Below are 15299 nucleotides of genomic sequence, written 5' to 3'. Positions count from 1 at the left end.
TCAATGTTAAAGTCAACAAATAGATTGAAACTATTGTATATTATTATATTCAATCATATATTTATCTGATTTTGTTAGAAATATTTCAAACAGACATGAAACCTGATCGCCCTTCCTCAATAATAAAATAAAAAAGTGATTATATATGTGTTTTTAATAAAATATAAGTTTAAATATTTTGGCATTGATGTTTAATAGACTTACTTGTCTCCAGTTCTCTAAACACAAAATATTTATCTGTGCTTTATAAATAAGTTTAATAAAAACTTTTTCCAAGAGTTGACTGTAATATACTGATTTCCAAAACTTATTTAAAATCATTGTCAAACAAAAGTGACTTTATTTACAAAGATGTGAACATTTTTATTGATCTTTATTGTTCATTCGAGATTTACTACAGTAACCATGTCTTGTTCCCCCGGGCGCTCTTCTGGTTACTTTCTCAACTGTAACATGACGCCCTCTTGTGGACAAACTGAAAACTACAACAACAAAGAAAACCAATATGGCGGCCCCCACCAGGCTCATTTCAAGGTTGACGCTAGTCACTGGTCAGTTTGCAATAAAATATTCGTATTTTCTCGTATACAGACAAACATTTATAACTCATGTCTGTCCACAAAGCGTCTCTTTCTCTCATTGTGTCATTTGTATCGCCTTCATCTGTTAACGCAACTGATGCGACGTGAACTCTGGACTCATGATTTAAGCTTTATAATTTCGAATCCTTTACGAAACAATGAAGATCAAACATTTTGGATTAATTTACTTAATAGTATTTTAGACCTAAGTTAAGTTCAATCAACTAAACTGGGTTCATTGAGTTTCACGGAAAATATGTTCGTGTTTTTCGATAGCCAGCAGCCTCAACCATAGGAAATACATGTTATTAGACAATCTCCCTGTATGATCAGGAAATGTTTTATTTTTAATGGACTGAAACATTAGTTCAGGGGTGTTCGGAATAATAAACACTTAACAGGGAGATTTTAAATCAAACAGCATCGCAACAGACTGAGCTTCAATCTGCTGTTTGACTCCGTTACTGTTTTTAAATAAACTAAAGGAGTTTGTTAAAAAATAAGTTGTCCAGCTTTTTGTGTTGCCTTTTCCGCGTGGTGCATTCTGGGAAAATATGTAGGATTCGATCAGCAGTTCTGAGTTTATCTTAAATTAATTTAAAATACATAATAAATGATTATTATTAAATTCAATATCCAGGTATTAGATTGACTAAGATAAAGAATGGTTTTGCCAACAACAACTTCAACATGTATTTATTTACAGTAAAAATTTGATCACAGCCTCATTAGCGTGTTGTGTGGACACTAGAAGATGTCAGATGACATGTCTGCTGTAAAATAAACCTCCATTTCTGTTTTGTTTTTCACTGAGATTTTGTCTCGTGAATTTAAGTCAGAAGCTGCAGGACTTTGGTGGACATTTGTCGCCCTAAATTTTCTCTCCTTTTCTCCCAGGAGGAGGCAGCGGGATCGGACGGGCGGTGTGCCAGCGTTTGGCCTCTGAGGGTGCTTCCGTTGTGGTTGCAGACATCAACCAAGAGTCAGCGAATGAGACGTTGAGCAGCCTTCCAGACGACTTCAGAGGTCAGGTCCACACGGCGACTGTGGTGGACGTGTCGTCGAAAGACAGCGTAAAGAAGCTGGTGACCAACATACAGGTGTGGGAAGCAGCTTGACTTCTGCTTCTTCTTGTCTTCTTATCTTCTAACCTGCTGGTGTTTCTGTGCAGACCCGTTACTTCCAGCCTCCCTCAGTATGTGTGAACACAGCGGGCATCACTCAGGACGACTTCCTGCTCAGCATGGAGGAGGAACAGTTTGACAGAGTCATTCAGGTCAACCTGAAGGTAGCAGCTCTCGGCTCTGAGCAGCTTTAGATCAACTTTAAATGATACCTCAGTAAACCTCATAGAAAGGGGCATGCCTTTCTCTACTTTAAACATTTAGACATAATATTTTTTGACTTTGATTCCTTTCAGGGTTCCTTCTTGGTCACTCAGGCTGTGGCTCAGGCTCTGGTTGCATGTGGAGCTCCCAAAGGATCCATCATTACAGTTGGAAGCATTGTGGGAAAAGTATGAGCAACATTTTACCTTTGGGATAGTTAAAGTATATCTATAGACGTGTAGCCATTTGTTTTTCCTGTTCCACATGTCCTGAATCAATGTGCTTGCATCAAGGTGGGGAACCTGGGACAGGCAAACTACGCTGCCTCCAAGGCTGGAGTTCAGGGTCTGACACTCACCGCTGCCAAAGAGCTCAGCAGGTGACATGACAATGGTGATGGTGCAGCGTGAACCCGCTGAATTCCCTGAATTGAATTAACTTTTGAAACACTTATTTTCTACATTTCTTCTTTGTCCAGATTTGGGATTCGGTGTAACTGTGTGTTGCCAGGTTTCATAACCACACCAATGACAGATAAAGTGCCAGAGAAGGTTATCAGCAAGGTGCAGCTCACACACACTCTCACACTAAGTACATCAAAATCTGAAGTTTTGATGTACAACTTAACTGAATGACAAGGAGAACAAAAAAAAAATGTAGATAAATTCTCAGGTTTGAATCTAAAAACGTTTGGACAGTTTTTAAATGTCATGTGATACCCGAGTAGAAACAGACCTGGAGGTCCTGATCCTGATGTCTTTATGTTTTATTCTACACTCTCACACTCCATTTATTCTCAAAAAAAAAATTGTATTTACATTTATACAAAAATCTGGCTTTTGGCTACAATAAGTGTAAATATATATACGTTTTTACAGAATGTTCTTTCTTTTCTTAACTTTTTTTTGCTGCGTCTATCATAGTTATTGTTGCATGTTGCATTTTATACTAATTTTTAGAGCTTTAAATTGGGGAATCAAGGTGGACATAATGACATATGAAAGACAGATGTAAGTATCTCATCTGTATGGGTCACAGGAGTACTGGCACACTAACTGTTACAGTTGGATTACTGCAAACCATTGTAAAAAAAACCCAAAACAGCTGGACACACTTTCCAATTTCATGTTAAATGAACATTTTCTCTGTTGCAGATCACAACCTTGGTGCCTCTGGGAAGAATGGGAGAGCCTGCAGGTCAATGAAGACATTTTTACATTTTCTATTACTCAGCATTTATTTCAGCTACATCAATGAAGCAGGCACACTTGGTGTTATACGCAGTGAAATTAAAGGTTGTTTCAAAAGCTGATTTGTGTCCATCTGTTCTGCAGAGGTTGCTGATGCCTGTGCCTTCCTTGCTTCTGACGACTCTCGATACATCACGGGAGCCAGCATTGAAGTAACAGGTGCAGACTTATTACAGTTCATTTTTCCTGCAGATGTTGTGTTTATTAAAGGACAACCAACATCTAAAGCTGAGTTTTTAAATTGTGTCTTTTTCAGGTGGACTTTTTATGGGCTGAACCAGCTGTCTGTCACACAGATGAACACCAAGCAGAAGTCCAGCTTTGACTATCCATCCGTCCCTTTTCCAAAGTCACGTCATCCCTTTGGGGTGTCACGGCAGGGCTGCTGGATCCTATCCCAGCTACTGTTGGTTGAAGGCGGGGTACACCCTGGATGGTTCCCCAGTCCATCACATGGCTGCTTTGAATATGAATACATGTAGAAACATGATGACTTCAGAATTCCATTCAATCACGATTGTATGAAGCCATTTTATGTACTAATAAAATCAATATTTTGCAAGTATATGTAAATATTAAAAAATGTTATTACAAAAATTTGTATTTTTGTAATATATAATGCTGAGATAACCAACTGCTTTTCATACAAAAGTTTTACAGCAAGAACCTGAATCTTCTCTTTTAACTATTACATTCAGAAACTTACTTATTACTGGTTTTGAGAAAAAAAATATCCACATGCTCTATTTGGCAATTTGTGAAACACAATTTTTACTGTTTTCTTTTAGTTAAAAAAGTGGATGTTTAAATCATGCCTCATTATAAAATAAAGAGATGCCTTCTCTGTTCACATATTTTTTATTTACATTTTTTTAAAAAATACTTTTGCTCTATTAGATTACCTCAAATATATATATAACTAATTAGTAATCTATTATCCGTGGTGCCATCTATGGACAATTTCAGACAAAATTGTTTTGATATAAACAGAAGTGAACACAGTAAAACTTCTAACATATGTTCCTCCCCTGTATTTTGATTTTTTTATTTATTTATTTTATTATTATTATCATTTCTTTTTAATATATGCTAAGCAATGATTCAGTAAGCCCCCCTTAACCAAGCTTCTGTAATTACCGTGACATTTTGAAGTCGGTTCCACATCTCTGGCGCCCTCTGGCGGCAACATTTAAGAACCACATGTTTAAATGATTTTGTATATTGTTGTGCATAATCATAAACAGCAAAGCATTTTTCTCTTGTCTCTTAAAAATATATATATTTAATTTGTGTAGCAGAGTTTCCTCTCCATATACAGTCAATAATTAACCACAAAAAGTGACGTGTAAATCGCTGTTAAAAATGCGGTCAAGTACTGTGGAGACATCATTTATGGCTCCCTCTTGTGGTCAAACTACAACCTACAAGATCAATTGACTAAATTAATGAGGATTTACAAATTTGACAGGTTTGAAGTTTAAGAGGAGAAACAAACACAAATAAATATTTTTATTTTTTAAAGAAAAATACGTGACTTGTTTTTCCAAACTTTAAGTTGTATTTTCCTGTCTCTTTTTAATTTTTAATATTCAAAGACAATAGTGGATTTTAACAATAAACAGAATAAAGTTGATTACAAAGTATTCTACAAAGCTTGATTATTTTTTATATTTATTTTAAAGCTAATTACATTTATAGAGAGTTAAAACATGACTGCTTAAGAGATTTTTTTTAAAGGCAAAATTACTTTTAAGAATGGTCTCCAAACACTTTTCTTGGTAAATGGAGTACTATCTAGAGGAAAAAACAAATAAGGAAGATTTTTTTCAGTAATTATTTCAGTCAACAGAACATGGATACGTTGATGTATTTAACTGCAGTAACTGCTGGAATTGCATTTAAAAAGGTTTGAAATAAAAACACGAGTCAAGTTGCTCTTTTTAAAAAGATTATATATTACAGAAACACGAATTTCTTTAAAAATTACTTACAGACATAATAAAATATCATCGCATCTTTTTTCAGCACCATATTATTATTTTGTTGGAACATTGTCAACACAATGACAGCAAATAGTTGAGGTCATCTTCTTCTAAAATTGTCTTTTTTTGGGATTGGGGCATTTTTCCCTGTTTTGTTGCTATAAAAAAAACAAAAAGAAAAAAGCAAACAAACAAACAAACAAAAAAAAAAAAAAAAGCCCAAACCAGAACCCGAGTATGAAATCCACCCCTCTAATTTCATTATTTACTTTCTGACTGACAGTATTTGTTTCCTCCCTTTCACAAGTCTCTTCTCAGCCGCTGTGCTCCAGACAGAAACAGAAGGTCAGATGATAATAACGTTTAGTCTCAAACTGTTAAGCCGCACATGAAGAGAAAAACAGCAGCAAAGACACAGAAGTGTGACAGAACTGGAGAGCCACCATTTAATCATTACATTAGAAGCAAAATGTAACAGTACAGTACAGGTGATGAAAACACTATAAAGGGTTATTACAATAAGACACGGCCACAGATTTTCTTTGGTGGTATAAAAAGGAGTTTGGACGGGGAGTGAACACAAACATCACAACTCAGGACGGCTGTAAGTTCAGAACATATGCTTCACTCGCTTCAGCTGAGCCGCAGCAAATAAATAGAACTGAAAAACACCACATTTTACTGAGATATTCAACGTTCTTTGTTATTTTAATCTCAGAGAACCCTGTTTGTTTTAAATAAATACAATAGAATAACACTATTTCTGTACAAATGGAATGTAATGCACATTTCCCTCATAAAAGGCTTTGAGAAAATGTAAAGAGACTAAAGGAAATGGAGGGTTTCTGTATAATTAGCACCATGCCACACAGTTTCACTTAAGAAAAATTTTTATTGACTGCAAAAAAAAAAAAAAACAGATTTGAAATATCCAAAAAGTGACTCAGCAAATACTGCAGTGGTGAGAGGAGGCTGCTCAGGTTTCCTAATCAGCGATTGAGGCCATCCCTGATCAGTCACTCACCTGCGTTTTCCTGATTTCAATCGAATCAGTTTGTTCAAAAAACGAGCAGTTCTGATATTTCTGCTGCTTTCAGAGTTGAGAGAGGAATGCGTGTTCAAGAAGCACCATCAAAATCTGTCATCAGTTTGTCTTGTGAGTCACATTTTTAGACATTATTCATAGAGATCTAAGGTGGTGAAGATACAAGAAGAGTTTGAAAGAAGCAGAGGAGACCAGTCAAATCGACACAAACCTGCTGGTCTCATATTGTGTTTTCTGAGTGGAAACTGCTGGAGATTTTTCTTTGGTTCTTTGGATCAAAAAAAAGTCTGTAAACTGAGCATAACTGTGAGCAGCATGACGGCTAAACATCCGAGTATTCACATACTTTAGCTTACTTCAGATTTTGGTTTGAGACTTTATGACGTCTAAAGGAAGGAACAGCTGGAAGGATTCATCGTCTGGCAGAAGAACGTCGAAACAATGTCAGAGTGTGACCCTTTTTGTGGGGATGGAGGGCAGAAAGGATGAGTGGGAATGAAAAGAGCGTCAGCGGGGAGAAGAGAGGAGTGAAAGGGGGGACTGGAGTCGGGGGTGTCAGGCCTCATGCTGCCGGCTTGCTCTTCATCTCAGGTCGGCTGCTTGTTGCTGCCTCCCTCCTGGTTCTTCCTCACAGTCATGCTCCCAGTTGATGTTTCCTCCTCTTCACAAGTTTTTCTTTCTTTTCTCCTCTTTCCTTTTTTGGTCGTCCTTTACTTGCTGGGGGATGTCGCTGTCCCCAGCTGCGCACGAGAGCGAGTGTGTTTGTCTCACAACAGCTTCCTCGTACACAAGTGTGTGTGTTTGTGTGGGTATGTGGCTTTTATATCATTTACAAGTTAATTTACAAATTACTGGGCATGTAGGTTTATCATAGTAGTGTCTCTCTAAGTGCATGCGTGTGTGTGAGGATTTGCATGTGTTGTTCTCTGCGTGGTGTGTGCTTGTTTTTATCCTTGGAAACAGACAGGTCCCACTTCGAAGCCAAACTGCTGGTTGCTCTCCCCAAAGTCTGACACCTTGATGTCCAGCAGAGGAAGATGCTCCACCTGCGGCGTGTTGATCTCCAGGATCGTCCTGTCAAAGCCTTTACGGTACTGGAGAAAGAGACACAACAACGTCAGGATCTTTAAAATACATCACAGTCATGAAGTTTCAGTCCAACTATATTTTTTTCATTCTAAAACCGTTCCCAGTGGTCTTTTAATTATTTTAAATCTATGCAGCTTTTACCCAATAATAAAGAAAAATTAGCAGTTTTTTTAAGACATATTTTATTGTTATTAGAAATTTGCCTCTGGGTTGTGGGCGGGACTATTTCTGTGGAAGTGCTTATTTCCAATTAACCCTTTATTTACATGCTTTCTTGATAGCTTACACTCCCCCACAACACCAAACTAACATTAATAACAACCTGCCAGAGGATTACAGTTGAAAATTTTCCTGTGGCTAAAAACTGACATATTTACATTTGATTTTAAATATTCATTCAAATGTAATGCGCCTTTCTTAATAAATAAACTGATGAAATATACTGACAAACGTCTTCTTTGAATTACAAAACTCTTTTGGGGGTTCTTGATTTTTACAGTTTTTGCTTTGGGTTTGATCTTTTTCCTAGTTTGGTTTTCAGGAGGACTAAAGGTTAGCTTTCACACTTTCCAAATGAAGCAGACTATCCGAGACACCAAAAAGTGTCTTTTTATTGTTTGAAACGAGGCTAACATGGCAGGGTGAACGTGTGGACACTCACAGAGCAGCCATCCTTCAAAGCTTTGATATAAGGGTTGGTCTCATAGCTCAGCTCTTCATCGTTGGCGCCGCGGAAGTGCAGTGCTCTCTTGTGGTTGTTTTTGGCGCTGCGGTCAGCCCAGGCCACAGAGCGGTGGCAGTGGTAGGTGAGGTTCTGTCGGGCCTGGATGCTCAGGAGGCGGAGGAAACCCAGCTGGACCACGCCTACGGGCTCACCACTGGCATCTACGTAGGAAAACTGGGAAGAAGAAGAAAAAAGAAAAGAAGGAGTCATTTTACATGGAGGAGAAAACAATGGAACAGCCCGGAATGTCCGTTCACACAAATCTCGACTTACTTTACTTCCTGTGACAAACTGGCTGAACCACGAGCCTGGAGTCTCCGTGTCCCAGGAGCTCATCTTCACCTGTTGTTGCAATCACAAACAATAACCAACCTTCAGAAAATGGATGCAGTTTGAAAAACAAGATTTGATTTGGATTTACATATATCTTTGTATCAGTTTTGGGATAAAGAAACACAAAAACCAACAGAAGGATTTGCAAGAAATGTTTCAAAATTGTTATTAGTTGAGACCTACAAGTTTTTAATGTTCTTCTTATATTATTTTTTAAACAATCGTGTCCCAACTACAGTTTAACACTTAAATACAATTTTGACCATCCAATCTATTCTGCCATAACCTTTTAATCTACAAATTAACAATTTCTAAGCATCAATATTTTTATATGAGTAGAAATGAAACATGATGAAGTGCACAGGAAGATAAACTCTAACTTCACTTCCAGACTTGAATAAGATTTCAAATGATTTCAGAGTCACTGACCGAGTTGACGCCTTTGCTGGGATAGAGGCATGTCTCTCCTTTTGTGAAATTACAGAAGACCTTAAAGGAGTCTCTGGAGCAGCCCTGGTTTGGATCAATCCAGTACTCTCCTGCAGACCGTAAAAGAACAGAAGAACATGTTAAAACTTAGGTTTGTTCCTCTTTCACTATTCTTCAATGGGAATTTTCTTAAATTCAACACATTTATAAGATTATTAAACATTTTAGTTGCTCTGTCAAGTCTTTGAGAGAGGCGTGCAGGTAATGTCAGAGTTGTGTTCTGTACCGTCTTTGAGGTCTGGCTGGCTGAGGTGCAGGTCTTGGCAGGTGCGGGCTGGGCTGTCCTGAGTGCCCAGAGGGAAACGGATGCTCTCCAACTCTTGTCGAAGTGAGTCAAGAGAGCCGAAGATCTCCTCCATGCCTTCATTGCCAACTGTGAACTCTGTGCCAGCAGCGTCAGATGCAGGCATGTCGGGGTCAAACTCAGGCAGCACCTGGCTGGCATCGATGGAGCGTTTGGATTTGGGACTCCTCAGGATTGGCAGTGGCTGAATGACCTCGCCTGGTGGGCCCTGACATGCACAGAGAGTTGATGAATGAGTGGAGAAGCTGAAAGGAGGAATACACAAAAGATAAGGGAAGTACTCACTGGAGGTCCAGGAGGTCCCTGAACACCTTTCTCTCCCTTTGGACCTGCTCCTCCCTGGAAACCAAAGTAAAAGTTAGATATGAAACATTTATTTAGAGAGTTCAAATCTTAAACTACAGTTTTACTCACAGTGGCCCCCTTTGCTCCTTTGACACCTTGAGTACCCTGAAAAAGATGACATTTAGTGTTGAAAAGGTGATAACATTAAGAGACATAAAAGAAAAGAGGAAAAAAATCAGACTCACAGGAAGACCAGGTGGCCCACTTGGACCCAGAGGTCCAGTTCCTCCAGGCATTCCCTGAAATCACAGACATGAAATGTTCAGCTTTGGCATGTGTTGAAATGGGTTAAAATGTGAGAGTCCGTTCAGGGATGAAAAAGTCAAACTCACAGGCTCTCCCTTAGCTCCAGTGGATCCCTGGGGTCCAGGCAGACCTCTGTCTCCCTTCTCCCCCTGTTCTCCTGGGGCTCCAATCAGACCAATAAGACCCTGGTGTCCCTTCTCTCCTTTGGCACCGGGATCTCCATGCAGACCAGGCAAGCCAATGGGCCCCTGCAGATTGAGAAAAGGTAAGGATGGTAACAGTGAAGAGAGGGTGGCGAAGAGAAAAAGATACGAGAAAAAAAGATTAACAGTAAAATTTACTTTCTTTAAAGAAAGAAAAGAAACTAAAAGAGGTGTTATAGTCTTACCACAGGTCCAGGTGGTCCTTTCTGCCCAGCAGGTCCTGGAGATCCTTGTTCACCCTAAAACACAGAGAGGATTAGCAGGAGGACTCCAACATGAAAAAAAAAGCTACTTATTGCTAATGCACACAAAACTTTAGAGTATTGAACTTACTACTGATCCTGGGAGTCCTCTGAGACCTTCTGTTCCAGGTTTTCCTGGTTGACCCTGAGGACCAACAGGACCGGTCTTTCCAGGAGGCCCCACTGCACCTGGATCTCCCTGCAAATGCAATAATATTTTTATCACCATCGTAAAGAGTTTGAGATTGTACGTGCCAAGGTTTAAAAAAATAAAATAAAATCTATATAAATAAGTGTTGGTAAAAATAAGAATGCATATTATTTACAGTTCATAGTTCATCATTTTTAGTGATGAGGAGACAGATTGGTTTGATCAATTTCAATTGAAAAAGTTACCAAACATTGAAAAGGAAAAATAATAAGAAAAAAAAATCACATTCAGTCTGTCAGTAAAGAGGACATTTTGTGCTCATCATTTCTCCAAGAGCACAATAACAGCAGTCAGGAAGAATCTAAAAATGCATAAAAAAGCTGAAGACTCACTTTAGTTCCTTTCTCTCCTTGACGCCCCTCCGGTCCTCTCGTTCCAGCAGGACCCTAGAGATGAAACACATTATCTAATAAATGCAAAAATAAGAATTTCAGAGCATTCTGGGTAACTATAGCCAGCATTCAAACAGTTACTATGAATTTTAGAGGGATCTTCAGAAATTAGTCTAATAGGCATTGATGGAGAAATCCATCTTAGCTGTTGGTATCCCAGCATTCCTAAAAGGCAGGTTTAAATGTTCAGATTACCCTCTTTCCAAGAGGACCGGGTGGTCCATTTTCGCCTGGAGGTCCTGGGGAGCCCTATCGCGACCACAGAATGACAGCGGTGAGGAGATCGAAATGCAGTTAAATCCTAAAATCTGAAAAGTTGCAATTGTTGACTTACAGCTTCTCCTTGTTCCCCATCTTCTCCTCTTTCTCCTTTGGCACCATCCTGACCCTGAAAAAGTAAAATAACAACTCCAGTTATTGTTTCTTGGTGTTAATCTCTTTAGGAAAATGTCTTTCACACTTAAACAGGCTGTTAGATCATTTTAAGAGATCAGTACTTACTCTGGGTCCAACCTCACCAGTTGGTCCAGGATCTCCAGGGAAACCAACAGGACCCTGATTTTAGACACAGGAAAATATCTTAATGATCTGTTTGCAGGTGTGTTGTGTATGAGACCTGCAGTGCTTAATGGTGGGTCTCATACTGGGTTTCCTTTGGGTCCATCGTCTCCAGGACGTCCTCGTCCTCCAGCAGGTCCCGGGGTTCCAGGTTGTCCGGCCTCTCCCTTCTCCCCACGTTCTCCACGAGGACCCTGCCATCAGAACCATGCAGTTCTTTCCTGTCTGATGTATACCACTTCAACATCTCCGTTATCAAAAACTTTGGATTGAGAAGTACTCACCTTCTTTCCAGGCTCTCCTACTACTCCAGGTGGACCGGACTCACCAGGTTCTCCCTGCAGGGAAAGCAGTTGGTCATTCAGTTCTTACTTGTTTCAAAACCATCAAACTTTTAAAAAAAGAAGTTTCTAATACTGCACCTTCTCTCCAAGAGGTCCAGGATTACCCAAACCACCAGGAGGACCTTGAGGGCCCTGAAAGCAAAACAAGCAAACGAAAATGTAGACATGGAATTTTGCTACATTAGGGACCCAACATCTCATTACATGTTATTTTTAAGTATTTTAATGCCAAATTAGAACTTGGTAAAACATTTTTGGACTCTTCAGCTGAGCCAACAATGACGGGTGGATGCTTCATTATTTTTTTCTGATCTTGGACCAGTTTAATCATTTGGGATAGTTTGGAAACGAAGAGTAAATGTTCTGAAACACTTTTCATCAGCATAAAAAAAGCTCTACTGAAACTCACATCAGCTCCGTTAGGTCCAGCAGGGCCACGAGGTCCTGGAGGGCCAGGAGGTCCCTGAAATTCAAAAAGGCTTTTGTTTGTATTATTGTTGATACTTTGACAAATAAACTTCCATCACCAGCAATCATAGTAATCCTATTTTTGCCAAACTCACAAGAGGTCCAACATCTCCTGTCTCTCCCTTCTCGCCCGGGGGTCCTGGAAGTCCCTGCAGGTCAGATGGGGAGAGGTTACACTGAAGACCTTGTCTGGCACTCTCCTTCTCAACAACCACATGGAAGTCTAAAGTGAATATTTGGATAATTTTTTTTTTCTTCACCTGAAGCCCAATAGGTCCTGGGGCACCTGGGAATCCTCGAGTCCCTTCGTCACCTTTAGCTCCAAAAGCCCCCTGCTGCCCCCTTGGTCCAAGCTCTCCATCAGCCCCCTAAAGCACAGAATGCATTGAAGAATGAAAAAAAAAGTGATGCTTCAAGTTCAAATGGACCTAAATGTAAAATTGTGTTTATTTTATGTTACTCACAGCAGGACCAGGTTGACCAACAGGACCTCCAGGTCCAGGTGGACCAGGCGGACCCTGATATCAAAAAGAAGAAACAGAGACCATAAGCAACAATGCACAGCTTCCAGGATTTACCCAAAATAAAAACACAATTCATGAAAATAATATATTTATCTTTACACCATTAAATTTGTGATACTAAAATACATTTTTTTAAAAGTCGTCTCTGATCTACACTCACATGTTCTCCTTTTCCTCCTTTGGCTCCTTTCTGACCGTGCTCTCCAACCTCACCCTGCAGCAAAAAAGATAAAAAATAAAGATAGTTTTCCTTTACAGTCACAGCATTCAACAGAGCTACATTTGTATTTATGTCAAATCTATGTCACTGAGGTGTGAGCACTTTGATTTAGTTACTGGCCTTATCTCCATCTTCTCCAGGTACTCCAGGTGGTCCAGCAGGGCCAGGCAGACCCACTGGCCCCTGTAGTCCATCCCGACCTGCAGGGCCAATAGGGCCTTTTTCTCCCTTAAGTTAAAAAAAAGATGGCAGTGATGATGCTATTTTTTAAACCTACATATGCATAATGACTGAAATGGATCTCAACTCACTGGAACTCCTTTCTCTCCAGCTGGTCCAGGTGGCCCCTGAGGACCAGGTCTTCCAGGAGCTCCGACTGGTCCACCAGGTCCAGCTTGTCCCCTCTCACCAGGAGAACCCTGGAGAAAAAAAAAACAAGCAGCAGGAGTTCACTTTTGTAAAATGAAGTAAACTAATGTATAAAAAATAAAAGTCATTCAGCAAAAGCACAAAAAGTGATATATTTAAGGAAAACAGCCCCAATACTTGAAGACAGTTATAAGCTTAATGACTAGAAAGCCCAGCTATATTTTTGTGAAGGGATTTCAAACATACAGCAGGTCCAGGAGGTCCGGCAGGGCCTTCACTTCCTTTTAGTCCTCCTCCACCCTGAAATACAACAAGAGAATTAGACAAGCACTTAAAAAGAAGCGTTTTCAAAAACACGGAAAACATACATTTAAAACTAAAAAACTAAGAAAGTCCAACTGATCTTTAACCCCAAATGTATTTTTTTATGTAAAATGACTCTATTGAAGATTTTCCATGAAAATAGAAATAAAAAAAACATGTCTTAATGGGTTTGTTGAGTCTAAATACCTTAAGTAAATGCTATAAACACATATATCAGATCCCCCTTTTTCCTTATGAACTCACCTGCATCTGTAGTGCACTTGAGTCTATCAATTCTGTTCAGATTCCATTCTGTTACACATAGGGGCAACTTTTCCAAACAATATAGTCTAAAGGGTAATAAAGCTTAAGATGTATTTATCCGTCTTACTGTTTAATGCAGCAATTTACCCCTTGATCTTTAAACATTCAGTCATTTTTTCAACTTTCATTTATCTGTGTATGTGTTCAGTATCTATTCTAGTTTTGCTTTGTAATCTATGAACATCAAGGTTGGCCTTTCCTTAAAAAAACAAAAAAACACTTGGGCCCAAATGTATACATCTGTGTATTGTTACATTGTCCTTTTTCTCAGATTAGCATACAGCAGGTACATTTAATTTACCATAGTAATAAGAATATTGTCATCATTAATACATATTTGATGTTCTCCTTGTTTTTGCCATAAGTAGACACAGCTATATAACTAATAAGGCAAAAGGAAAAGATTTTTGTTTTAACTATCTATGACGTGTAATCCATTGTCTAAAACAAACAACCAAACTAGAAAATAAGTAACATAAGTCATCATGTTTAAAATATAGCAAATCCATGTAATTACAGAAAAACATTTGTAGATGGCTATTCTATATGCATTATGAGTTTTCTTTTCTTTAAATTTTCAGTAAGTTGCTAATCTGACCAGATAGAATTTCATAGAATCTCAACTTTTGAGGTGAGCAAACTGGAAGGGACCAAAAGGTCTGATGCTACATCACAACCCACAATTAATCAAATATATGAAATACAGTAATTTGGTTCATAAAGCGTTCTTATGAGTAAAATCATCATTAATGGTGTGCCTCACAAAAAATATTGAAAAGGATTTTGAGACCAGTTCTGTTTATTTTTAAAACAGCAACTGGTTTTTCAAGGTATAACAAAAATACTTGGTATCAAATAAATACTATAGTTATAATTCATTTCTGTCCAAATAATTCCAGTATGATCATATTAATTAATTGCATCATATTTCGAAGTTAAGACACTTTTGCAGTGATCAGGGATTATTTTGTGTGTGTGACAAATCATTGAGCATTAAGTAGTTTGTCGAATGAGGTCATACTTGAATTTTTTAACCTGCCTCAAACAGCAAGTGGTGGGGTTGTTCACTCCAGTAGTGCTTTTAACGTTAACTTATTTCTAGTATGAAAATCCTGAAGCATTTCATTATCCAGCAAATAAATAGAGGTAAAAATGAATAACAGCAAAAACAAAGCTATCTAACAAAAGTCTGAAATGTCATGACCTTTATTATAAATGGCTATTATAGTTAACTGCAACCATCAACAATGAAACATTTTTTCTTAAAGAAATACTTATTAAGTAAATTATATTTATTGAAAAATCATTGTGTTTTTAAATATTGTAGCTTCAATTCCCTCACAGGTCCTAGTAACTGATTAAAAAAAATCTAAATCACAGGTGTTAAACTCCGGGCCTCAAAGTTTGGTGTCTACAATTTTCCAA

At 38.5% G+C, this 15299-nt stretch overlaps 2 protein-coding genes across 6 annotated transcripts in view; one reads left to right on the top strand and one right to left on the bottom strand.

The window, feature by feature from the left end:
- Positions 1 to 422: 422 nt before the first annotated feature.
- On the top strand, positions 423 to 4009 carry hsd17b8 (hydroxysteroid (17-beta) dehydrogenase 8). The gene is made up of 9 exons (XM_024297266.2): positions 423 to 551; positions 1479 to 1681; positions 1753 to 1869; positions 2002 to 2097; positions 2203 to 2288; positions 2388 to 2472; positions 3064 to 3106; positions 3244 to 3318; positions 3416 to 4009. The coding sequence occupies exons 1-9, from the start codon at positions 506 to 508 to the stop codon at positions 3433 to 3435; spliced, it is 771 nt and encodes a 256-aa protein (XP_024153034.1). The 5' UTR covers positions 423 to 505; the 3' UTR covers positions 3436 to 4009.
- A 1084-nt stretch (positions 4010 to 5093) lies between these two features.
- Positions 5094 to 15299, bottom strand: part of col11a2 (collagen, type XI, alpha 2) — a 44650-nt gene continuing 34444 nt past the window's right edge. For 3 of the 5 annotated variants that reach the window (XM_036214133.1, XM_036214132.1, XM_036214134.1), the window contains 25 exons: positions 13494 to 13547; positions 13190 to 13297; positions 12999 to 13106; positions 12819 to 12872; positions 12599 to 12652; positions 12395 to 12502; positions 12230 to 12283; positions 12076 to 12129; positions 11745 to 11798; positions 11607 to 11660; positions 11409 to 11516; positions 11266 to 11319; positions 11099 to 11152; positions 10960 to 11013; positions 10705 to 10758; positions 10253 to 10360; positions 10105 to 10158; positions 9803 to 9964; positions 9656 to 9709; positions 9540 to 9575; positions 9411 to 9464; positions 9048 to 9333; positions 8762 to 8871; positions 7937 to 8341; positions 5094 to 7280 (listed from right to left, as the gene is read on the bottom strand). In XM_036214133.1, coding sequence (XP_036070026.1) covers positions 7134 to 7280; positions 7937 to 8341; positions 8762 to 8871; positions 9048 to 9333; positions 9411 to 9464; positions 9540 to 9575; positions 9656 to 9709; positions 9803 to 9964; positions 10105 to 10158; positions 10253 to 10360; positions 10705 to 10758; positions 10960 to 11013; positions 11099 to 11152; positions 11266 to 11319; positions 11409 to 11516; positions 11607 to 11660; positions 11745 to 11798; positions 12076 to 12129; positions 12230 to 12283; positions 12395 to 12502; positions 12599 to 12652; positions 12819 to 12872; positions 12999 to 13106; positions 13190 to 13297; positions 13494 to 13547 — 2442 coding nt within the window. In that variant the 3' untranslated portion in view covers positions 5094 to 7133. The remainder of the gene's footprint in view (positions 7281 to 7936; positions 8342 to 8761; positions 8872 to 9047; positions 9334 to 9410; positions 9465 to 9539; positions 9576 to 9655; positions 9710 to 9802; positions 9965 to 10104; positions 10159 to 10252; positions 10361 to 10704; positions 10759 to 10959; positions 11014 to 11098; positions 11153 to 11265; positions 11320 to 11408; positions 11517 to 11606; positions 11661 to 11744; positions 11799 to 12075; positions 12130 to 12229; positions 12284 to 12394; positions 12503 to 12598; positions 12653 to 12818; positions 12873 to 12998; positions 13107 to 13189; positions 13298 to 13493; positions 13548 to 15299) is intronic. The other 2 variants (XM_024297117.2, XM_024297099.2) reach the window with 1 other exon arrangement.

The sequence above is a fragment of the Oryzias melastigma genome, linkage group LG11 (assembly GCF_002922805.2).
Source record: "Oryzias melastigma strain HK-1 linkage group LG11, ASM292280v2, whole genome shotgun sequence".
Lineage (NCBI taxonomy): Eukaryota > Metazoa > Chordata > Actinopteri > Beloniformes > Adrianichthyidae > Oryzias > Oryzias melastigma.
The sequence above is the reverse complement of the archived record's forward strand: the minus strand, read 5'-3'. Positions and strand labels throughout refer to the sequence as shown.